General features: G+C 37.8%; 2 protein-coding genes across 2 annotated transcripts in view; one reads left to right on the forward strand and one right to left on the reverse strand.

Annotated features, from left to right (window-relative positions):
• RPL9 (ribosomal protein L9) overlaps nucleotides 1-26,367 on the reverse strand; it is a 457,174-nt gene that overhangs the window by 215,975 nt on the left and 214,832 nt on the right. The window lies entirely within an intron of this gene.
• WDR19 (WD repeat domain 19) overlaps nucleotides 1-26,367 on the forward strand; it is a 111,283-nt gene that overhangs the window by 14,505 nt on the left and 70,411 nt on the right. The window contains exons 5-14 of the mRNA XM_049631991.1: nucleotides 1,836-1,951; nucleotides 5,441-5,556; nucleotides 10,632-10,712; nucleotides 12,559-12,671; nucleotides 13,178-13,351; nucleotides 22,450-22,520; nucleotides 22,975-23,147; nucleotides 23,240-23,354; nucleotides 24,209-24,315; nucleotides 25,038-25,160. Of these exons, the coding sequence (XP_049487948.1) occupies nucleotides 1,836-1,951; nucleotides 5,441-5,556; nucleotides 10,632-10,712; nucleotides 12,559-12,671; nucleotides 13,178-13,351; nucleotides 22,450-22,520; nucleotides 22,975-23,147; nucleotides 23,240-23,354; nucleotides 24,209-24,315; nucleotides 25,038-25,160 (1,189 nt within the window). The remainder of the gene's footprint in view (nucleotides 1-1,835; nucleotides 1,952-5,440; nucleotides 5,557-10,631; nucleotides 10,713-12,558; nucleotides 12,672-13,177; nucleotides 13,352-22,449; nucleotides 22,521-22,974; nucleotides 23,148-23,239; nucleotides 23,355-24,208; nucleotides 24,316-25,037; nucleotides 25,161-26,367) is intronic.

Here is a 26,367-nt window from a genome sequence, read left to right on the forward strand (position 1 = left end):
GTGGGGCTCAATCTCACAACCGTGAGATCACAACCTGAGTCTAAATCAAGAGTCAGATACTAGGGGCGCCTGGGTGGCTTGGTCAGTTAAGTGTCTGACTTCCACTCAGGTCATGATTTCATGGTCTGTGGGTTCGAGACCTGCATTGGGCTCTGTGCTGACAGCTCAGAGCCTGGAGCCTGCTTCAGATTCTGTGTCTCCCTCTCTCTCTGCCCCTCCCCAGCTGTGCTCTCTCCCTCTCAATAATAAATAAATAAACTTAAAAAAAATATTTATAAAAAAAAAGAGTCGACACTTAACCAACTGACCCATCCAAGCACCCTGCAACTTCTTTCTTGATGTCTCCTGAGGGTAGGGAAACAAAACAAAAAATAAACTCTTGGGACTACATTAAAATAAAAAGCTTCTGCACAATGAAGGAAACAATCAAAACTAAAGGCAACTTATAGAATGGAAGAAGATATTTGCAAATGACATCCAATAAAGGGTTAATATCCAAAATATATAAAGCATTTATAAAATCCAACACCTAATAATCCAATGAAAAAATGGGCAGAAGACATACAGATGGCTGATAGACACATGAAAAGATGTTCAACGTCACTTATCAGGCAAATCAAAACTACAATGACACATCACCTCATACCTGTCAGAATGGCTAAAATAAAAAACAATAGATGTTGGTGAGGATGTGGAGAAATGGGAACTTTGGCGGGAAGGCAAACTGGTATAGCCACTGTGGAAAATAGTATGCAGGTTTCTCAAAAAGTTAAAAATAGAACTACCCTGTGATCCTTCAATCATACTACTCTAAGTATTTACCCAAAGAGTACAAAATCACTAAATCAAAAGGATATGTTCACCTTGATGTTTATAGCAACATTATCTACATTAGCCAAATTATGGAAACAGTGTTCCATTGATTGATGAATGGATGAAGAAGATGTGGTATATATGTATTTATGTGTATACATAAACACAACGGAATATTACTTAGCCATAAAAAAGAATGAAACCTTGCCATTTGCAGTGACATTGATGGAGCTAGAGAATATAATGCTAAGTGAAATAAGTCAGAGAAAGACAAATACCATATTATTTCATTCATATGTGGAATTTCAGAAACAAGCAAAACAAAAGAGAGAGAGAGAGAGAGAGGCAAACCAAGAAACAAACTCTTAACTATAGAGAACAAACTGATTGTTACCAGAGGGGAGGTTCCTGGAGGGATGGGCAAAAGAGGTGATGGGGATTAAGGGGTGCAGTTGTCATGACGAGCACTGAGTCATGTATTCAAGTGTTGAATCACTATATTGCACACCTGAAACTAATATTATACTGTGGTTAACTAATTGGAATTTAAATAAAAACTTTAAAAAGTGACAGAGTTGGAAAATATATGTTTTATTTAAGGCGATGAATTGTTGATGATGTTTCCAGTTTTATATACAGTGTTATTGGACCTACTTTTTTTGAAAGCATGAGGTGTTCTCATCCATTAAGATTTTTACCACATTTACAACTATCATTAGACTAATTAAACCATCTCATCATGAGTCATCTTAACAAAATTTGAGATTCCATCATGACTTATGTTTTTATTTATTACATATTTGTAGGTCTGCACTGAATTTGTAGAGCTGACAGTAAGATCACCTTCTAGCATCTCCAAAGTATCTTTAGCACTTAGTTTGTGTTCTAAAGCATTAAGTTGTAATTTTGTACTTCAGCTCCTAAGTAGATATTAAAATTATTCATGAAATACTTTTTAAAGGATCTGTTTGGAGGTTATGATTGTGATTTTTTTTTTAGTAATTGATATTTTAATGTTATAGGGATCAAATGTCTTTCCTTCTTTGGTCAAAAATTGGAAGTTTCCTGGCTGTTGGAACTGTTAAAGGAAATTTGCTTATTTATAATCGTCAGACATCTCGAAAGATTCCTGTGCTGGGTAGGTTATAGCTGGAAACACTGCTAAATACTTGAGATGCTTTACATAAATGTAATATATTTTACTGCCTTAGACTTTTCTGATATTGCAAGGGAAATTGTGTAGTTGTGAGGCTCCCCTGGTCAAGCCTTATATCTTAGCTAAACTTCAAGATCCATCTACACTATCTCCTAAGAATTACCCAGGCTATATAGAATGAATGTCTCTCTAAGGTCCACCTGTGCCTTTGGACACCAGGACATTAATAGGATGGCTTCCATTTGTCCCTTTCTCACCCAGATTGAGAACTGTGGACATGGAATAGCTCACGTTCATATCAACACATCAGTAGATGGACTAAAACATTTGGTGACTGTTTGGTGAGAATATAAATAGATATTAATTCTAACCTCTTACTCTCTCCAAACATCAAGTTAGCCTTTGTAGGCACTCAGAGTTACATTTGCCTCAGGGTATATGACTAGAGTGTGTCAGTCCTTGTTTGACATTCTTGGTTCAGGCTCTTTGATTCCCACAATCTCTGGTCACTTAGCATCTGCCTTCTGAATACCCAAGAAGAAACAGATCTATGCTTAACTATTGTAACATCATGCTGGTGAATGGTGAAACTAGTAGGCTTAATTATACCCAGGTGGCCAGAAGAATTATAATTTACTGCTAAGGAAGAAATTATAATCTGGAGATAAGAGTGCCCACGGAATACTTGAGAAAGTACCTTTCAATTGAGGACACTTAATTATTTCATTTTTTTCACATATATGTCTATGTTTAATATTAATATTTTTAGTACTCCAGCTAAAAGGTAATGTTATTGATCCATTTGAAAAACTAAACAAACTATTTTGAGTTATAAAAAACAACTTTCACCATGCAAATTGTCTATTTGACTTCAGTTAGGCATTTTTTGTATCCCAGTTCATCTGTAAGAATATCCTGCCAATTAATTTACAGGCCCCAGAAATTTTGACACTTGATATATAAGAAAATAATTCATCAAAGCATGATTATTTTGTGTCAGGCATTTGTCATATGTTCATGATTTTATATGTGATCTTCGTATTTAATATGAATACTGAGTCTGTTCTCAGTCATTTATTAACTGTGAAAAATGGGCCTAAGGAGATTCAAGTTAATTTTGTATCTTTAGCTAAATATATAATAGCTGCCTCTTTCAGAGTTGGCTATGATTTGTGACTGCCTTTTTTCCTTTTAAATAACTCACTTTCCTAAATCCAAGCTTTTCCACTCCAGGTAGCTGCCGCATGGTAGCATGATCTGTCAACATTTCACAGTAACTAAATCTGTTACCACGTTTCATCTCACACTGATTTATTTCCTCAACTAGACTAGACACGGGCAGTTTTCTCATTGCATGGTTCTTATATACATGAAATTCATTTACTACAGTTTAATTAAATGTTGTAAGCCTCTCAATAACATGGTTCAGACCCCAGTTACCATACTAGAGCATCTGTGAGTCAGTATTAATTACATAAGTCAGTACATGTAAAGTGCCCAGAACACTTTAAGTAGGCACATAAAACATGTTAACTGTTCTTGATGTTAAGGCCAACCTGAGTTCTGAGCACTACAAGCAAAGAGGCCTTGAGGTGTACAGGAAGGAGGAGGGAGAGATGTTCTTCTCCCTTTCTCGGGTATAGAAAGGAGTTTGTCTTTGAGATTTTCCCACCTCTCTTTGTGCACTCTTTTTTCCCTCCTAATGCCCATCTCTCTGGGCCCAGTTCCAATGTAGCACCCAAGTCCCTTAATTTCTAATCAGAAAACTCTACTACATCTCAGTGTCTCTCTGAATGCTCCCTTCACTTTTGTGCTCTGGCCTCCTGATTGGCAATGTCATCTGTATCCTGACGACTCCCATGTTTATCTCTTCCAATTTGTAGACTCCTATATCCAACTGCTTACTCAGCATCTCTGATGAGATATCTAATAAATACTTCAAATTTAATATCTTTAAAACCCTTTGGACACACAGCTGTCCCTCTCACCATTGGTGACATCTCATCATTTTAGATCTTCAGGCTAACCCTTAGTCTTGACTCTTCCTCTTTCTCATACCCTCCATATCTAATTTGCCAGAAAAGCTTACAGGATTATCTTCAGATATCTCCATAATCCAGCCTCTTCTCACCACCTGTCCTGTTCTGCTATGTGTGAGCCTCAAACATCTTCCATGGAATTTCTGCAATCTCTTAACTTGTTTCCCTGCTTCAACTCTTGCCCCACTATCGAATATTCTCAACTAGGGGCCAGAGTGAGCCTTCTTCTCAGACCTTTCCAGTGGTCCTCCATCTGACCCAGAGTCAAAGCCAGAGTCCTCACAATGGCCAGCCAAGGCCTGCATGACCTGGTGCTTGCAAACTCTCTGATTTCATCTCATACTCTTCTCACTTCCTCTGCTCCAGCCACACTGTCCTCCTTGCTGAGCCTCTAACACACCTGGCACACTCCTGCCTCAGATTGTACTCACTTAATAACTACTTACTTAGAACTTATTTCCTGCATAGGTACTGTATTAAGTTCTGTAAGGGGTGGAAAGAATGGTGTGGTCTCTGCTCTCAAAAGCAGCCAAAATAGCTAAACTTATATGGCACCTTCTTTATGCCTGGCACTCTTCTAAGTGCTTGAACTCATTTGATCCTCAGCTCTGTGAGATTGGCCCTACTGTTATCCCCAATTTATGGGTATGCAACTAAGGAATAGAAATGTTAAGTAGCTCACAGTAAGTGGTGGAGCCAAGTTTCAAATCTAGGCAGTCTGGCTCCAGAGTATGTATACTTAACCATTCTATTTCTCATTGTAGAATTAATCTTGAGACTCAAGGATTTATGCTAGGACCTTCAATAAATCTCACAGTGTCAAGTATGTAATTCTCTGCTTCCCCAAATACAGTTTTTGCACTGGCTAGATTCCTCAGCAAAAAAGTTTCCTGATACATAGTGGTTCTATCTAATATCCCTTACTAGTTAAGTGACTCAGTTCTTAACACAAGTCTCACTAGGACACATTCAGATTTGCACCTCAGTATTATCACAAATCTAATGGCCCTCGAATTTTTCATGAATAGTCAAAACTGTGAATGTTGAATCTGTTTATACCAAGGGTCTACCACCCTGTAAAGCTGAGTATAGTAAAGATAACTCGAGTGCCGTGGGGTTTGCCTCTCTTAGAGACATCGTTACAGGGTTAGCTACATGGTAAGCAAACAAACTTATCAAGTAGCAGAATATCCACCTAAACAGTTAAAAAAAAAAAAAAAGCATTATTGCTCTTCTATGCTGTTATATTGATTTGTAACTTGGTAATAAACTTTTAAATAAGGTTGCTTAGACACTAACTGCTTTGATGAGGTTTAACATTCTTTGTTTAATATCCATGTCATATTACCTAAATGTTCAGATTAGACATCACAGATCTTTTAATTTTTTTTGAGAAACCCATGTGTCTGTACAAAAATCATCTCTTTTTCAGGAAAACATACTAAGAGAATCACATGTGGATGTTGGAATGCAGAAAATCTGCTTGCTTTAGGTGGTGAAGATAAAATGATTACAGTTAGCAATCAGGAAGGTGACACGATAAGACAGGTAATACAGTAACATCCTTGGTCCAATATATTCAGAATTTCCCTGAAATGAAGTTTGTCTACCAAGCTAATCTGTACAATTTTTAAATCTCTACGTGAGATATGCATACAATAACTTCATATTCTAAACAACAAAAGCTTTTCTTTTTATGTATTAGTACACTTTTCTTCATAGGACTACTTTATCCAAATATTTTCCTTTGTACATTTTCCATTATCGAGTATTAGCATGGGTTATCGGCTCTGTGGTTATACTCCGTCTGTCCATTTGTGAGATAACCCTTACTTTATATATGTATGTTTATAATATAAATGTGAATAACTAAACTTGGATTCTGGTCTGCCTGATATGTTAATTTAACTTTAACTGATATGTTAAATTGCTTCCAAACTGACCCTAATTAAATTTTAAATTTAATTTTAGGATTAAAGTTAACCGCTGTTCAAATTTCACAAATTGATTTGTGAAATCACAAATTTGTGATTCCACAAATTTGATCTAATCAAATTGATTAGATCCTCAGTGGCTCCTCCTTAAGGGAATTTGTATTACCAAGAGCTACTACATAATCTCACCAGTGGGTAAATTATACTTTGGACCACTTGGCCTATGATTTAGTATTGCTGGGGCAATATTAACTAGCAAATTCTTTAAATGCCCACCAGGTATGTGGCACTGTGCTATGTACTTTAGAAGAAATATGAAATATGACCCTATGTTCTCTATTGCTACATAACAAATTGCTCTCAAAACCTAGCAGTTTAAAACAATATACATTTATTGTTTTATAGTTTTTGTGGGTGAGCAATGCAGGTGCACCTAGCTGCATTAAGGTCTTAAAAGGCTGCATTTTATTGGTCAAGGTTGGAGTCTCATCTGAAGGCTTGACTGGGAAAAAAATCTGTTTCCACTCTCAGTCACATGGTTGTTGACAAGAGTTCAGTTCCTTACAGGTAGTTAGGCTCAGAGCCTCAGTTCCTCTCTGGCCATTGATTAGAAACCTACCTAATTACCATGCACATGGATCTCTCTGTAGAGTGCCTCATAACATAGCAGGTGGTAATAGATTGTGAGCAGCCATTTGAAACTTAAGCCACAATCTCTTAATAAATAACCTGATCTCAAAATCATTTTTGCCATATTCTGTTATGTAGAAGTAAGTCCCTGGGTCCAGCCCACACTTCAAGGGGTAGGGATGGGGATTACACAAAGAAACCAGGAGGTGGGGATCATTGTGGATCATCTTAAAAGCTGTGAACCATGGGACCCTACTCTCAAGAAGACAGAACTAATTACGATAAAATACAGCCTTATGCAATTGCCAGTTTTGTGGTATAGCTTACAAGTCTTATATATGTGAGATGGAGAAGATCAAGGAAAGCTGAATTAGGAATCTTTAAAAGACAGATGATCTGAATAAATCAAGGTATAGGATGAACTTGTAACAGAGAGATCCAAAATTACAAGGGCTTCATTAAAAATAGACCTACCCTATGACCCAGCAATAGCACTGCTAGGAATTTACCCAAGGGATACAGGAGTACTGATGCATAGGGGCACTTGTACCCCAATGTTTATAGCAGCACTCTCAACAATAGCCAAATTATGGAAAGAGCCTAAATATCCATCAACTGATGAATGGGTAAAGAAATTGTGGTTTATATACACAATGGAGTACTACGTGGCAATGAGAAAGAATGAAATATGGCCCTTTGTAGCAACGTGGATGGAACTAGAGAGTGTGATGCTAAGTGAAATAAGCCATACAGAGAAGGACAGATGCCATATGTTTTCACTCTTGTGTGGATCCTGAGAAACTTAACAGAAACCCATGTGGGAGGGGAAGGAAAAAAAAAGAGGTTAGAGTGGGAGAGAGCCAAAGCATAAGAGACTCTTAAAAACTGAGAACAAACTGAGGGTTGATGGGGGGTGGGAGGGAGGGGAGGGTGGGTGATGGGTATTGAGGAGGGCACCTTTTGGGATGAGCACTGGGTGTTGTATGGAAACCAATTTGACAATAAATTTCATATATTGAAAAAAAAAAACAAAATTACAAGGGCTCTAAGAATATGGTAGTTTGGATGGTTTTTCTTCTTTTTCTTTCTCATATAACAGAGAGAGGTAGGCAGATCATCTCTGCATGTCTGCTTCACAAGGCTGTACATAGTCCCAGGTTCCTTGCTTCCATCTTACTGCTCTGCTATTTGCTAGGATGTTTTGTCTTCATATGCATAGTTAACAGCACCAGATCTGTATTTCCACCCCAGGGAAGGGAGAAAGAGAAGTGGAGTGCAAGAAACATTTAAAGGACCTATTCTGGAAGATGCATTTATTATTTCCATTCATATCACTAGAACCTAATCATATAGTCACGCCATACTGCTGCCAGGGAAGCTACAAATTTAGTCTCTGTAGATCATCGATCGTGTGCCCCACTGAAACTTGTTTTAGTGGATACCATAAGACATTTAGCAGTCTGTCATTCAACCCACGCAAAGCAGCAAGAACAAAGATAAGAAGAAAAACTTGAAGCTTGTTTATGGCTCGTTCAAGATTGGCTTGACTGAAGATGTGGGCTTTGATTGAAAATTTATAGAAAATAAGGCTGAAGAAGAAAGTTCGTTCCTGTATCTGGAAAGCTCTGAAAGTTAAGCAGAAGTAACTCAACCATGTTGAGCAGAACCATAGCATGATTAAAGTGGTTCTTAAGAAAGATTAACTAGTGTAAAAGATATTTCCTAGAAACCTAAAATTTTGAGCATTCTATTTTGGTACCCTTTTGAATTAGAATGATAATACAGTTCAAATGCTTTAGCTCCACACTTTTGTATCCATATCAGACATCAACACTGAATGAAGACATGGTCTTACAATGTTTTGCTACATAGCATCCCAGGAAGTCGCTATATTCAGCCATTATCTGCATACATTTCCCATTTCTGATCTTTAAGATATATGCTTCCAGAATCAGACATACTACTTAAGTTGTCCTGTGGTAAGCAAAGCATACATTAAAAGCATTGCTTTATTTGGTACTGTCTCTGAATTATTTTGACTTTATTCTGAAGATCACTCTAGTGTTACTTGTGTACTTTTATTTTTCTTTGTCCTGTTAAGGACTTGTCTTATTTCTTGAATCTGAAAATTGCTGTCTTTCATCAATTCTGGAAAATTCTTAGTCATTATCTCTTGGGTATTACCTCTTGCTCTTTCTATTCTGTCCTTCTGCAGTGTCAGTTAGACATATGTAGGACCTCCTATCTCTTTAACTCTCTTTCGTAATATCTTTTTGTCACTACAACTTCTGGATAATTTCATCAAATCAGTTCACTTACTCTTGAAATTTGGTCAAATTTGAGTTTTTTTATTTTAGTGATTCTTTTCATTTTTAATAAGTACTTTAGAGCAAAATAGGCATTAATAGGATTAAGAGGTACAAATTTCCAGTTGCAAAATAAGTCATGGAGGTATGATATATAGCATAGGGAATATAGTCAGTAATATCGTAATAATTTTGTATGGTGAGATAGTACTAGACTTATGGGGATAATTTTGTAAAATATATAAATATTGAACTACTATGATGTTTACCTAGAAGTAATAGGATATTGTATGTCAAGTATACAGTTGATCCCTCAACAACATGGGTTTGAACGGTGCAGATTTACTTATATGCGGATTTTTTTTCAATAAATATAGTACAGCACCATAAATGTATTTTCTCTTATGACTTTCTTTTTTTCTTTTTTTGGAGATAAAGTGAATGGGGAAGAGGGACAGAGGGAGAGAGAGAGAATCTCAAGCAGGTTCCATGCTCAGCGTGGAGCCTGACGTGAGTCTCAATCCCCCGACCCTGGGATCGTGACCTGAGCTGAAATCAAGAGTCAGATGCTCAACTGACTGAGCCACCCAGGCACCCCATGATTTTCTTAATAACGTTTTCTTTTCTCCAGTTTATTTTATTGTAAGAATACAGTATTTAATATACATAACATGCAAACCATGTATTAATTGTTTATGTTATTAGTAAGGCTTCCAGTCAGCAGTAGGCTATTAGTAGTTAAGTTTTGGGGAATCAACATTTTATGCCAATTTTGAACTGTGCAGGGGCTCGGCTACCCTGACCTCCATGTTATTCAAGGGTCAGCTGTATTTTTAATTAAAAAAGAAAAGTACTTTGTAGTTCTCTTAAAAATCTGACAGGATTTTTTTTTTTTTTTAAGTCTCTTGTCAGGGTGCCTAGGTGGCCCAGTTGGTTGAGCATCTAACTCTTAATTTCAGTTCAGGTCGTGATCCCAGAGTTGTGGGATCAAGCCTTGCATCAAGCTCTACACTGAGCATTGGAGCCTGCTTACGATGCTATCCCTCTCCCTCTGCCCCTCTCCACCACTCTCTCTCTCTCTCTCTAAAATTATAAAGAAAAAGTCTCTTGTCATACTTATGAGTCTTTTTATGTGTTTAGTCATTTTAAAGCATTACTTTATGATCTCTCTCTGAGAATTCTGTTATTTTTAGATCTGCTGACTTTTGCTCTTGATGCATTATTTCTTTGTGACTTTTCTCATTTTGAATTGCGAGCTCATCTTCAGCAGGGCTTGTCTGTGGAAATTTTTTTGCAGCTTTGGAAGAGGCTTTGGATTTGCTTTTGATAAACACTCCAAGGAGTTTCTAGACCACTCAAAGTATAAATTTGAACTTCAGATCATAATGAGGATAGGAAGGAACGTTTGATTTGAAAAGAATGTTTTCGGCATTTCTTCTGACTCAAAGCTCAGCCCAAATCAAATGGGCTTCTTTATTATCTCCTTACCAACTGCTCTGGATAGTTGCACACATACTTTGGTTTATGGTTTGATCTTTGCTTATTGTCCCTGGAAATTTTCCTTACCTTCTTTCAAGCTTAATGTATCTATTTGATAAGATATGTGTTCCGTTTCATCCAGAATTTCTAGAGGTTTATCACGGTGGGATTTTCAGGTATAACAGAAGTGAAAGCAAGTTACCTGTTCTATTAATATTCAGAATGAATTTAAGTGTTGCATTTGTTCATAGTGATAACATTTCTATCCCTGCAGACATCAGTGAGATCAGAGCCTAGCGACATGCAGTTTTCCATGATGAAGACTGATGATCGAATGTCTGCTGCTGAAAGCACGGTAAGAATGCTAAACCAGGGCACTGGGGGGGCTCAGTCGGTTTAGTGTCCAACTTCAGCTCAGGTCATGATCTCGCAGTTCGTGGTTTCAAGCCCCACACCAGGCTCTATACTGACAGATCAGAGCCTGGAGCCTGCTTTGGATTCTGTGTCTCCTCTCTCTGCCCCTCCCCCACTTGTGTGCACGCAGTCTCTCTTTCTTTCTCTCTTTCTCTCTTTTTCAAAAATAATGTTAAAAAAATTTTTTTAAAGAATTCTAAGTCAAATCCATGCCCAAGTTATTTTGATACTTTTGTAGACTATATTTTCTCCTAGGATGGATCAGAATGTATAGTGATAAATAAATTATGGTCTGTCATTTATTAAATCAGTGTAAGCTCCAGTCTCTTAGGCATGTAAGTTGCTTTTGCTGCTGCTGGCAACATCTAGCTACCTGGTGTCACAGCAGATGAAGGCATCTTCCTGATGCAGTGGGTGTTGCTCTTCCGATTCTTGTGGTAGTAAAAACAGGGAGGGCGCCTTCACAAATAGAAGTCTTGATTTCTATATCATTTTTTTTTCATGCTATTGGAGATGGTGAACAGAGCTCTGGAAATTGTACTTTTTATTTTATTAATAGCTTAGATGCATTTTCCCTGCCACAATTTAATATTCTGAAATCCAGATGATTTTCACAATTAATACAAATATATTTAAATTAAATGATCCCATTTCTTAAAAAGCTATTTAATTGATAGTGACTTATAATTGGTAGAATCAAGGAAATATATCAGTGTTTCTCTTTTTATATAAATCCATCACTCTTAATGAGCCCAAATAAGTAATACACTCCTTCCCATCCCTCACACAGGTTAACCCTGCACTGAAAATTACAATCAAATATTGACTGTGTGAGTAATGGAGGGACACTAGTCTAGCTACATTGACCAGTGACCTGCAGGTGATGGAAAGAATGATGATATAAAAAATTGAGCTCAATTACCCACACAATGTGGCTCAAAATCAGAATGTCCTCTTAGGATGGAAAACTCTCTATACTCTGGATATGAATTCAGTTTCAGTGGAACTTTGTCAGACTTACAGTCCTGTATTGCACAGAACTCTAATGAGAGGTGTAGAGAATTTTAAAAAGTTAGCCCACCCAAGGGCACCTGGGTGGCTCAGTTGGTTAAGCATCCAACTTTGGCTCAGGTCATGATCTCACAGCTCGTGAGTTCAAGCCCCATGTCAGGCTCTGTGCTGACATCTTGGAGCCTGGAGCCTGCTTCAGATTCTGTGTCTCCCTCTCTCTCAGCCCCTCCTCTGCTCTCTCTCTCTCTCTCTCCCTCAAAAATAAATAATAAAACATTAAAAAAAAATTTTTGAGGGGCGCCTGGGTGGCTCCGTCAGTTAGGCATCCAACTTCGGCTCAGGTCATGATCTCACAGTTTTTGAGTTTGAGCCCCGTGTCAGGCTCTGTGCTGACAGCTCAGAGCCTGGAACCTGCTTCAGATTCTGTGTCTCCCTCTGCCCCTCCCCTGCTCACGCTCTCTCTCTCTCTCAATAATAAATAAAGGCTAAAAAAAAATTTTCTTTTTTAATTTTTTTAAATAAAATAAAGTAACACCCAGCTATTTTAATGTACTTTTCAAAGGGTATGTTGGATGTGTGTAAAGCCAAGGACCCTTCCCAGACTATATATTACAATGTATTTTTTTAAATCACGTTGTTATCTTATTAGTTACAACATTTAATGTAAACCTGGCTCATTGTTTGCATAAATTAGATTTAGCTATTTGAATTTCCTTATTGGTCTTCACGAAGTACTGAGTAATTCATTTGCACGATCTCTTAATCTTTTCTGGCAGATCAGTGTGGTGGTTGGCAAGAAAACTTTGTTTCTTTATAATCTGAATGAACCAGATAGTCCAATTGATCTGGAATTTCAGCAGCGCTATGGTAACATTGTCTGCTATAGGTGGTATGTAAAAAAAGCTTATTACCAAAAGATATCCGTGTGTTTTTCCTTACTAATATATTTCATTTTTGACCTTAGCATTTTCACTTCTATATGTAACATTTTCTGGATTGTAAACTATGATTTAATATGTGAAACTTGGGGTACCTGGGTGGTTCAGTCAATTAAGTGGCCGACTTCGGCTCAGATCACGATCTCATGGTTCATGAGTTTGAGCCCCACAACAGTCTCTGTGCTGACAGCTCAGAGCCTGGAGCCTGCTTTGGATTCTATGTCTCCTCCTCTCTCTGTCCCTCTCCCGCTCATACTCACTCACTCTTTCTCTCTCTCTTTCTCTGTCAGAAATAAACATTAAAAAAAAATTAAATATGTGAAACTACCTAGCATATTACGTGGCCCTTGATAAATTGGATTCTGTAGTTCTTTAGTTTTAAGGCACTTGCTTATTTACATTATTGCAAATGATAGTTAATCATCCTTTTAATGTATTGTTGCCTTTGTTGCTATAGGTATGGTGATGGCTACATCATGATTGGCTTTTCACGTGGAATTTTTGTGGTCATCTCCACTCATATTAGAGAGATTGGGCAAGAGATATTTCAGGCTCGTGACCACAAAGATAGTCTAACCAGTATTGCAGTATCACAGACGCTTAATAAAGCTGCTACATGTGGTGATACCTGGTAAGTTATATTCACATTTTCCCAGGAAAGCTTATGTAAGGAATATTGAAGATATTCAACAAGACTTTGATGGCTAATATGACTCTATCCACCATACTTTCTTGCACTCCTAAAACCTGTTTGCAATTGAAAATTTCTAAGACTGCTTCTGCTGTTAACACTCAGGGCAAAACCTAAAATAAATACTAGATGTAAACTAAATACAACACCTAATATTGAGTTTGCTTGAAAATCCATCTTAAAATAGGTAATTCCAGGTAATATGAAGTAAGCACATTCCATCTGTCTCTCTCACTGAATACAGCTATAAACCCTGGGCAGACCTTTGTAGCAATGTGGATGGAACTGGAGAGTGTTATGCTAAGTGAAATAAGCCATACAGAGAAAGACAGATACCCTATGCTTTCACTCTTGTGTGGATCCTGAGAAACTTAACAGAAACCCATGGGTGAGGGGAAGTAAAAAAAAAAGAGGTTAGAGTGGGAAAGAGCCAAAGCATAAGAGACTCTTAAAAACTGAGAACAAACTGTGGGTTGATGGGGGGTGGGAGGGAGGGAGAGCCAAAGCATAAGAGACTCTTAAAAACTGAGAACAAACTGAGGGTGTGTGATGGGTATTGAGGAGGGCACCTTTTGGGATGAGCACTGGGTGTTGTATGGAAACCAATTTGACAATAAATTTCATATATTGAAGAAAAAAAAAAAAAACCTGGGCAGAATGCATGGAGCAGCTATTTAAGGACTTTAAAAAGTAAATAGTAGGCATATTGAAGAAGACCAGAATTTGAAGTACCACTGAACCAATAATGAGTCTCCCATTCGTCTTCCAATCTCTCAGGACTGAAGGCAGCCAAAATCCGGAAATAGAAACCAGAACTTAAATGAGAGAGCTCTGAGAGAAGTCTCTGGTTCTGGCTCAAGTTGCAGGAAAGAGAACTCCTCTTACGCTCAGAGACAGTTGGGGAAATTTCCCAGTTTCCTTTCTTTGTCTTTCTTTCTTCTTTCATGCCCTGGCCACCAAGCAACCTGCAGTGGCAGCAACAGCTCCGGCAAGAAGGACCCTCAGATGCCTACATCTCTGACAGAGGGTAACCTTCCTCCAGTTACAGGGGCTGTGGTCCCAGGAAAGTGGGGTAAACCCTGCTGCTTACTTTTCTCCCTGCCCTCCCACTGCTTGGTGGCAGGTATGGGTACAGTTGTGGGAAGGACAAGACCCTGCAGGGTAACTAGAGCCTGAACTTTACTGCTGGAAGACCAACAAAGGGAGCCCCAGGGAATCAGAACATACCAGGGAGATCCTAAAGAGGGAGGAGCTCTGGAAAGCAAGCATCTAAAGATATTTATGAGCTCCTAGGTTCACTCCTGAGCTATACATGTGTATCTCATCCTAAACATACCAAAGACTTTGAGAACTGAACTAAAAGATCATAATGCAAGTCCTCTGGGCCACAGAGTGGGCCATACAGGAACATATCCGAATATGACTGCAAAGCCTTTGAAAATGGAACTGATGTTGAAACCACAACCCACAAAAGTCTGGTTGATACTCGTGGCCTGAACCCAACTGGATTGGTTGCCTGCTTTGGAAAAAAAAAAAAAATTAGCCTTCTCTATGGGACTTAGACAAGGTGCAAGAGTCTCAAACATAATATTCAGAATGTCCAAAATAGAACTCAAAGTTGCCTGACATACAAAGAATCAAGAAAGTTTCAACTTGCTTGGACAAGGCAATCAAAAGATGCCAGTGCCAAGAGGATGGAGGTAAAGGTAGTACCTTTATAAAAATTGTCCAAATAAGTCCAAAAAAACCTAGCTCAGATAACATTATAAACTGCTAAAAACTAAAGACAAAAAAAAACAGCATTTTAAATGACAGTGGATTTCTCACCATAAGTCATGGAGGCCAGAAGGAAGCATCACAGCTTCCTAAAGGGCTGAGAGAAAAGAACAGTCAGCTGAAATTCATTACCCAGTGAAAATATCTGTCAGTAATGAAGTGAAATGGAAACATTCTCAGGTGAGGAAAAATGAAGAGAATTTATTGCTAGCAGACCTGCTCTAGAAGAATTGCTGAAGGAAGTTCTTCAGATGGGACAGAACAGATGACAGCAGAGGATTCAGAACATCAAGAATGAAGGAAGAACGACAGAAATGGTAAATACAATAGATCATTTTTTTTGAGACCTTTAACATACGTGCTGTTGAAAGCAAAATTATCATATTGTCTGGTAGTATGTTCAGCATATTAAGATGCAGTACATAAGACAACCCCAACATAAAGGGAAGAGGTTAAAGTTATATGGGATTTCTACATTATTTGAAGTGGTGAAATACTGATTCTAAAGAGACTGTGAAATTAAATATGTATGTTATAATCTAGAGCAACCACTAAAAAACAGGCAGAGATATATACAAAAACACAATAGGTAAATTAAAATGGAATACTGAAAAATGTTCAAATCTAAAAGTGGCAAGAAAGGACAAACAGGAACAAAGGGACAAACAAAATAACAAAACAGTAGATTTAAGTTCACACAGATCAATTAACTATGTTAAACGTGTAAATGGCAATGCTATTAGACATAGACTATTAGAATTCTTAAATGACCCTATTATATGTTGTAACTCCCTTCAATATAATCATGTAATGAAATAACCAGGTAAAAGTGAAAGGATGGAAAAAGATCATCCAAGTGATAACCAAAAGAAAGCTAGGTGTCTGTCTGGGTATCAAAGAGCAAAGAAAATTACAGGGATGGGGAGAGAGACTGCATATTGATTAGATATAACAATGCTCAATGAGCACGCACCTAGCAACAGAGCCTCAAAATAGATGAAGTAAAAACTGGCAGAATTAAAAGAAATAGACAACAATAATAGTTGAAGTCCTCAGGGTCCCACTTTCAGTAATGCATGGAACAATTAGAAGTTCAACAAGGAATTAAAAGTATCAAATTGACACTTATTAAGTAGAGCACAGAGTGTCAGATCATGAGCTGCCGTTCAACGATACACAACAAGAAGAACTGAAATGGAGAAATTCACTATTCACAGGTCCAGGAGGAAATACCTGGCCTGTCTCACAGAGAGTTCAAGGTACAGTTCAGACAAAAAGAGACAACCAGGGGCATGTGCTGTTAATAGGGTTTATGGAAAAAATAGCATTCATGAATAAACTGCTTTAGGGTTCCCAGGCTAAGTCCAAATTGGTCAACTCTAACGAAAAGAGTGGGGTAAGCCCCAGAGATCTTATCCTAGGGGAACATAAGGCACACAGGTGGTAGGAGGCAGGGGAGACTGTTGATCACAAGGGCTTTTGGGGAAGTCACATCCAGAACTTACATTTGCTTGTGACTCTGTGGGCTGTTACTTAGGGCATGCACTTATAAGAAGGAGGGAGGGGTGTCAATTTAAGGCCATTTGGCCAAACAGAATGGATGCTGAGGCAGCAGTACCATGGAGTAGCTTAGCTAAACTCTTCATAGATTTGGACAGCACAGTAAACCAACTAGACTTAACATACATCTGTTGGACATTACACCAACAATGGAATATATGTTTTTTCTATGCACCCATGGAACATGCACCAAGATAGTCCATATCCTGGACCATGAAACCTCAACAAATTTATTTTTATTTTGTTTTAGTGAGAGCTAGAGAGTGGGTGGGGGAGCGGGTGGAGGCGGAGAGAATCTCTAGCAGGCTCCGTGCTTAGCAGAGTCTGACATAGGGCTCAATCTCATGACCCTGGGATCCTGACCTGAGCTGAAATCAAGAGTTGACCACTCAACCAACTGAGCCACCCAGGTGCCCCCAAAACCTCAAGAAATTTACATTGAAGTCCTACAAAATGTGTTCCTTGGCTATAATATAACCACACTTGAAATGAATAATAGAAAAACAACAGGAAATTCTATGAACACTTGGAAATTAACCTACTCCAAATAAATCATGACTATATCCCAGAGAAAATTTAAAAATACATAGAACTGAAATCTCTAATCAATCTAAATTCCTACTTGAAGAAACTAGAAAAAGAAGATCAAACAAAAGGCAAAGCAGAAGGAATAAAATAATAAAGAGCAGAAACTGATGACATTGAAAATAGAATTGGAAAAAACAAAAAGGTGTTTTTTTAAAAAAATGATAAAAAATTGATCGGCTTCTAGCAAGAATGACAGAAATAAAAAGACACAAATCATCAATATCAAGAATGAAACGGGAATATTGCTACAGATCTGGAAGCCATTAAAAGGCTAATAAAGGAATACTACAACTTCAGAACTATAGAGGAATACTACAGACAACTTGGAAATTTGACAAATTAGAAGACTGGAAAAATCCTTTAAAAACCACTACCAAAACTCAACCCAGATGAAACAGATAATCTGAATTAGTCCTGTAACTTTTAAAGAAATTGAATAATTTAAGCCTCCTGAAAAATCTCCAGGTTCAGATGGTTTCACTGGAGGATTCTACCAAATTCTTTTTAAAAAAGAATTAACACCAATTTTACAAAATCTCCTCAGAAAATAAAAGAGGAGGGAACACTTCTCACCTTATTTTATAAGGCCTTACACCAAAATCAAACTATACAAAGAAAAAGAAAGAAAGGAAAAAGAAAGAAAGAAAGGAAGGAAGGAAGAAAAGAAAGAAAGAAAAAGAAAACTAGAGACCAATCTCTCATGAACTTGGACAAAAAATCTTCAACAAAATTTAACAAACTGAAGTCAGCAATATATAAAAAGAATTATACTTCATGACCAAGTGGGATGTATTCCAAGTATGCAAGCCTTATCGACATTCATAATTCAATGAAGTTACTATATCTGCAGCTGAAGAAAAACCATACGATCACATCAGTTGACACACAAAAATATTTCATAAGATCTAACACCCATTCATTGATAAGAATTCTCAGTAAGTTAGGGATGGGGGGGAATTACCTCAACTTGATAAAGAATGTCTACTAAAAAGCCTAACATCTTTCATGGTGAAAGACTGAGTGCTTGCCTCCTGAGATTGGGAACAAGGCAAGGCTCTCCACTCCCACTACTCTAATGTAACCTAATATTAGAAGTTCTAGCCACTGCAGTTTAAGACAAGAGAAAGAAATAAGCTACATCCAGATTGAAAAGAGAAAAGTAAAACCATCTCTGTTTGCAGATGAAATGATTGCGTATGTAGAAAATCTCAAGGAGTACAAACAAGGAATGCCTAGAACTAATGAATGAGCACTGCATGGCCATAGGATGCAAGATCAATGCACAAAAATCAGTCACATTTCTATATACTGATAACAAACCTATGGAAACCAAATTAAAAATATGTCCTTTTTACTCCAAAGAAAATGAAGTACTTAGATCTACACTTAACAAAGCATGTACAGGGTCTATGTGCTGAAAATTCCAATATGATGCTGGAAGAAATCAAGAGACCCAAAGAAAAGGAGAAACACACTGTTCATAGGTCAGAAGACTGAACATAGTGAAGATATCAGTTCTCTCCAAATTAATCTATAGATTTAATGAAATTCATATGAGAATCCCAAGGTGGTTTTTTTGTAGATATAGACAAGCGTATGCTAAAACACAGTTAATCCTTGAGCAACAGATGTTTGAACTGCTTGGATCTACTTATGTGCAGATTTATTTTTCAGGTTTTTTTTTTTTTTTTTTTTTGAGAGAGAAAGAGGAGGGGCAGGGAGAGAGAGACAGAGACAGAGAGAGAGAGAGAGAGAGAGAGAGAGAGAATCCCAAGCAGGTTCCTCACTGACAGTGCAGGTAGGTCTTGAACCCCCACAAACCATGAGATCGTGAGCTGAGCTGAAGTCAAGAGTTGGACACTCAACCAACTGAACCACCAAGGCACCCCTACATGCAGATTTTTAAAAATACATACAGTACTGTAAATGTAAATTATCTTTAAGAATTTCTTAATAACATTTTCTTTCCTCTAGCTTACATTATTGTAAGAATACAGTATATAATGTATATGACATACAAAATATGTGCTAATAGACTGTTTATATTATCGATAGGGCTTCCAGTCAACAGTCGGCTATTAGTTAACTTTTGGGGGAGTCAAACGTTATATGCCAATTTTCAACTGTGCAGGATTTGGCACCCCCAACCCCCATGTTGTTTAAGAACCAATTGTGTATATGCAAAATCACGGGTCCTAAAATAGCTAAAAGCAGTCTTTAAAAAAAAACAATAAAGGGGCACCTGGATGGCTCAGTTGGTTAAGCATCCAACTTCAGCTCAGGTCATGATCTCCTGGTTCGTGAGTTCAAGCCCCACATAGGGCTCTGCACTGACAGTTTGGAGCCTGCTTTGGATTCTCTCCCTCTCTCTGCCCTTCCCCCACTCATGTTCTGTGTGTGTGTCTCTCTCTCTGTCTCTCAAAGATAAATCAACATTTAAAAAAATTTTTTGAAGAGAACAATCAAATGAGAGGAATCATCTTACCTAGTATTAAAGCTCACTTTATAGCTGCAGTAATCAAGACCATGTGGTATGGGCAGAGGGAAAGACACATAGATCAATGGAACAGTATAGAGAAGCCAGAAATAAACCCACACAAATATGCACAACTGGTTCTTGACAAAAGTAGAAAATTAAGTAGAATTAAAATTGCCTTTCCAAGAAATGGTGCCCAAGCAACCGGATATCCATATGGAAAAAACCTGGAAAACAAACTTCACACCTTAATCAAAAGTTAATTCAGTGGGTCGTGGATTTAAATTTAAAATGCAAAACTATAGCATTTTTAGATAAAAACAGGAAATCTTCTAGGTCTAGGCAAAGAGTTCTTGGTTTTAAAACCAAAAACATGATCTGTATAAGGAAATATTGGAAAATTAGACTTGCTCAAAACTAAAAAAATTTTACCCCATGAAAGATTCTGTTAAGAGAATGAAAGATAAACAGCACAATGAGAAAGAATATTCACAAACCACGTATCCAACAAAGGACTAGTATCTAGAATGCATAAAGGGCCCTCTCAAAACTCAAAAGTAAAAAAACCAAACAATCCAATTAGAAAATCGGCAAAAGACATACATTTCAGCAAAGAAGATATATAGATGGTAAACACATGAAAAGATGTTTGACATCATTAGCCATTCCAGAAATGCAAATTCAGACCACAATGAGATATTACTATGCATCTATTAGAATGGCTAGAATTAAAAATAGTTATAACATCAAGTGCTGGGAAGGATGAGGAGAAGCTAAATCACTCAAACCTTGATGGTAGGAGTGTAAAATGGTACAGCTACATTGGAAAACAGTTTGGTAGTTTCTTTATTTTTTTTTAATTTTATTCATTTTTGAGAGAGAGAGAGCATGGGTAGGGGTGGCACAGAGAGAGGGGGACAGAGGATCTGAAGCAGGCTCTACACAGACAACAGAGCCCAATGCAGGGCTTGAACCCATGAACCATGAGATCACGACCTGAGCTAATGTCAAACGCTCAACCCAGTGAGCCACCCAGGTGCCCTAGTTTGGCAGTTTCTTAAAACAACAACAACAAAAACTGAACATGTACTTACCGTATGACCCAGGAATTTCACTCCTGGCCATTTTTCTCAGGCACATGAAAATTTATATTCACAGAAAAACCTGAATATGAATGTTTATAGCAGCTTTATTTGTAATAGTCAAAAACTAGAAACCATCCAGATGTCCTTCAGTGGGTGAGTGGTTAAACTAGTACATCCACATCATGGAATACTACTCAGCCATAAAAAGGAACACACTATTGATACACACAACAACTGATGTGAACCTCCAGAGAAGTACGCTGAATGAAAAGGGCCATTCACAAAATGTCACATACTGTGATTCCATTTATGTAATCCTGTTGAAATGATAAAGTTATAGAAATGGAGAACAGATTAGTGGTGACCAGGGCTTAGGAATGCATCTGGGGTGGAGAGGAAGGAGGTTAAGTGCATATATAAAAGGGCAACACAAGGATCCTTGTTGTGATTGAACTATTCTATATCCTGACTGTGGTCCTGGATCTCAGCAATCTCACATGTGATAAAATAGCATGGAACGAAATACAAACACATGCATACATACACATGCACACACAAAATGAATACAGGTAAAACCTGGGACATCTGAAAGAGGTTATATCAATGTCATTATTTGACTATACTATTATCCTGTAGATTTTCAAGATATTAACATGTAAGGAAAGGTGGAGGGTATAGACAATCTCTGTATATACAATCTCCATATTCTCTCTTACAACTGCATGTGGATCTACAATTATATCAAAATAAAAAGTTAAATGAAAACAAGGAAGTAATATATATAAAGGGAAAACCCTAGAAGGGCGGAAGGGAGGAGAGAGGAAAGGAGACAAAGAGGAAAGAAATCTTACAACCATTGTGTCCCAACACTGTGCTATACAACTTTCATTGGCATGAACTGACCTATCTTCTCTGTAACCCTATGAAGTAATATGCCTGCAGTTTTTCATTAGTATTTTTTTAATGTTTATTTATCTTTGAGAGAGAGAGACACACACACACAGAATCCGAAGCAGGCTCCAAGCTCCAAGCTGTCAGCACAGAGCCCAATGCGGGGCTTGAACTCACGAACTGCAAGATCATGAGAACCACCCAGGTGCCCAATATGCCTGCAGTTTTTCAGAGCTTTCAACCTATGCCTTGTGATTCCAGATAAATGGTCTTTCTGTTATACCTCATTTCTCTTTGTATGAAAGAACTCAGGGTGGTCGGAGGAGCACACAGATAAGAGAAACGTTTTACTTCTTAAATAATTAATGCTGCTCAGAAGAAAGTTTTCCTACACAAAGTTTTCTTCAGGGCAACTTAAACCTCCTTGTTCCTAAAACTATAGATCAGAGAATGCAGCCGGGCACAACCACCACCCCACAAAGAAAAATTTTTTAAGATAAAATGTAATTATAGAAATTCTATTTTCTTACCTTGACCCAAATGATTATCCTATACAGGCCCCTTTGGAAAACACTGACCTGTTCTGTAGCCTACACTTTTTCATGAACTGAAACAATTTTGCTTAACGCTTATATTTATATACATATTTTTTCATTTTTCAGCATTAAGATTCATGACTTGGCAGAATTAAAAGATATGTATGCTATAATCAACCTGGATGATGAAAATAAAGGTACTGGTTTTTCTGAAGCAGAGTGACATTTTATTGCAATGACAGAGTAGTGTGCTTACTATTATATGATTTGCATTCATTGTGGGAGGAATAAAATTAACACCCTTCATTAGAGTTTGCTAAAATAACCCTAACTCTAACCTTCATTAGGTTTCCCTAAAAGAACCTACTCCTCTACAAAGCTGTAAATCCACTTTCATCTAAAGATTTATAGTGAGTTTAATCCCAATTTCAGTTATAAAATCTAAATTCTGACATACTTTCTCTTTGAGCCACTACTGAATGAATCAATGCTCATGCTCACATGCCTGTCCATAGTGAAGTTTTAGTCTGTATAGACCATTAAAGAAATCACTTGAAGATTTTTTTTTGTCTCTGTAGTTTAAATGAAAATAATCGTTTGCCCGCAACAGTATTATTCTTGACTACTCCTTTATTCTGTCACTTACTTCAGGGTTGGGCACCTTATCCTGGACAGATGATGGCCAGTTGCTGGCACTGTCTACCCAGAGGGGCTCACTGCACGTCTTCCTGACCAAGCTTCCCATCCTCGGGGGTGCCTGCAGCACAAGGATTGCATATCTCACCTCTCTCCTTGAAGTTACCGTGGCCAACCCTGTAGAAGGAGTATGAAAATAGTGTTACTTTGATTCTATTTATCAGTAAAACCAAAACAGTTGTAGCAGTTGACTTGCTACTCTTACTCTTCTGTATTCTAGGAGCTGCCAATCACAGTGTCTGTTGATGTGGAACCCAACTTTGTAGCCGTAGGGCTCTATCACCTGGCCGTGGGAATGAATAATCGAGCTTGGTTTTATGTCCTCGGAGAAAATGGCAAGTATCAATCCAGTTGTCGTTTTCTTAACCAGCATGTAATTTCTGTTATTATTTGGGAAATGCTGAAAGTTTCTTTTAAGACCAGGTCTTTCACTCTTTGTCTTCAGATGCCTCTTTCTTAGCTTAAATGGTTATATGAGTCCTCTAAAAACTTGGCATAATTTTTGGAAGGATTCTATCCTTTACCTTTGCAGTGAACACAGCATTGGTATAGTGGGCAGAGTATGACCTTTAGAATTAGGCCCCAAGTTCAAATTCCCCTCCTGCTCCTTGTAGCTGGGTGACTGTAGACAAATTATCTACCCCTCTGAGCCTTGTTTTGGAAGGCTTCGTCTGGAAAATGAGGATTCTTCTACTTGTAAGGGGTCATGAGCAAAACTAAATGAAGTAACGTGTGATCCACCTTTGCACAATGACTTTCTTGGGCACTTTCTTGGGTAGGCTAGTGGTTGGGTCCCTTCCCCCTCCTTTTATCCATGAAGTAATGACCATTAGCACCTGAAGGGAGCCTTGCTTTTTCTTCTCCCCTTTGGGGGTCAGATCTCCCTCAGGAGTAGAGTGAGCCTGAGAATTATCCCCCAATAGAGTACACCATTAAGCTTATTGTCACGAAAGTGTAATTTTTCATTGTTTTATGTGTGATTTTATTTTCTCTTACTTGGTTTCACATGCACCACTATGGAATTCCTGAAGGCAAATCTATATGACAACTAAGATTGTCTTTAGGACGGCCAAAATACAAATTTTTGGTTCAGAATGCCCTTAAAAACACACATGTCAAAATTATTTGCAAATCTTTATGTAATTTTATTTATATATTAATGTGTGTGTGTGTGTGTTTATTGCTACAGCTGTTAAAAAATTGAAAGATGTGGAATATCTGGGGACGGTATCCAGTGTTTGCCTTCATTCTGACTATGCTGCTGCACTTTTTGAAGGCAAAGTCCAGTTGCACTTGGTAAGTATAATTTTGATGTCCCAGAGCCCTCAGGACTAGTGATGACTCAGTTTAAATGATGATGATGATCAGCCTAATGTCATATTATCAAGAACTTTGGTCAGAAAGCTAGAAAGCCAGGTGTGCATAAGGGACTAACAGAACTCTTTACCCCTTCTGCATGAGATGTTCAGTTAACTTTCCTGCTCTAACCTTCATTAACCTCCTGCTCTGTTTCCAAGAAACCCAACAGAATATCCACTGTGCTACTCACAACACTGCTGCAGCAAAATAGATCCTGTTGGTAGACTGCATCTAGTGGGAAATTAAAAACTGATGGACACGTTATATGCCTGGTCTTCCTGGAATGAATTGACTTCTGTATTTGGGCATGTCGCTAGGGGGGATCCTTGAAACGAAACCTATTGTTCAAAAGACATTGGGTCCCAAATGTGGTCCCTAAACAAGGGCCTCTCTTACATCTATTTCATGCCTCTTTGCTTCTGGGAAACCAAAGAGAGTAGCTATTACCACTGCAGGGCCTGCTGCAAAAACCATTCCCCCTAAAAGGGGTTGTTTAATGCTGCCCTGCCAGGTGGTTCCTGTCTGATGTCTTTCTCAGTAGACATTCAGTAATCTGAACGTTTAATCGAACTTAGGAAGACCCTCTCCTATCTCCCTAGATTGTTACAGGCCAGGTTTAGTCAAATACACCTATAAGCTATTATTCTTTTGTATTTTAGATAGAAAGTGAAATCCTGGATGCTCAAGAAGAACGTGAGACTCGACTCTTCCCGGCAGTGGATGATAAGTGCCGTATTTTATGCCATGCCTTAACTGGTGATTTCCTCATCTATGGCACAGATGTGCGTAGTGGCTTCTTTGATACAGAACATAGGGGAATTTTTAATTGTTATTTTGTAATATGCATGTATATTGTATACGTTACATTATATTGTTATATACAGTAGATAGACACGTACAGCAAATAGGTGGCATGATTTGCTATCAAGGTGCTTTTGTGATTATAAGCAATTCTGATGGCAGAGTAAAAAGAGCAGACTTTGGAGCCTGGAAAGTCTGGGCTCACATGCCAGTTCTATTACTTGCTAGGTGGTACTTAACCCCTCCAAGCCTCAGTTTCCTTATCTGGATCCTTTAAGGATTTAATGTGGTGATGAACATAAGACACCTCATTCCACCTCATTTAGATCTTCACTGCCTACATTTAGTAGGCATTTAATAAATAGTACAACTAATTGTGTATTGAGAATCCCACTTTAACCGTCTCGTCTTTTGAACCACCAGTACCCTACTCCTCTAAATATTACATTAGTCACATGGACATAAAACATAGTAATAGCACTTTATATTTGTACAAATATAGGTTTCAAAGATTTTTCAAAACCTATCATATCTGTTATCTTGTTCAATCTCTAAAATAATTTAGTAAAGGTGGTAGGAAGAGCAGTTTTCCACATTAATTAGAAAAGCAATTCACTGTTTTAAATGTTTCATTTTCTCACATTGAACTGTTCTTTAAAAAAGAGCATGTCTTAAAACACACTATTGCCGTAAGGGAGACTTTAAGTTTGACCTAAAATGATCAGTCCTTTTAGTAATATACACCAGTAGGGTAGGCCTCATATGTCAGGTAAAGTGGCAAGGGAAATGGTAAATAATAGTAAATATAAAACATTTGTATGATACATGACAGTTTATAAAGCCCTGATCTCACTTATTTTATCTCATTAGTTTTCTAAAATAAGCAGAGAAGTTTTAGAGATGAGGACACTGAACTTTAAGAGGTGAGTGAGTTTGTGATAGACGTGGAACGTGAACAGTATCTCTGATGTAAAATCCACTCTTTCCACTATGCCACACAGCATTCTGAAGTAAGAATTCAGGGTGTGGTGGTCTGACATTAAGTCAACATTTATCTCAATCTTTCTTGAGTGATTCTGACTACGTCATGTTTTTTAAAGTTTTATCGAGGTATGATTGATAGACAACAAGCTGCACTATTTAAAGGCTACAATTTGAGGGGCGCCTGGCTGGTCTAGTCAGTTAAGC

Source organism: Panthera uncia, chromosome B1, assembly GCF_023721935.1.
Source record: "Panthera uncia isolate 11264 chromosome B1, Puncia_PCG_1.0, whole genome shotgun sequence".
NCBI classification, from domain to species: Eukaryota; Metazoa; Chordata; class Mammalia; order Carnivora; family Felidae; genus Panthera; species Panthera uncia.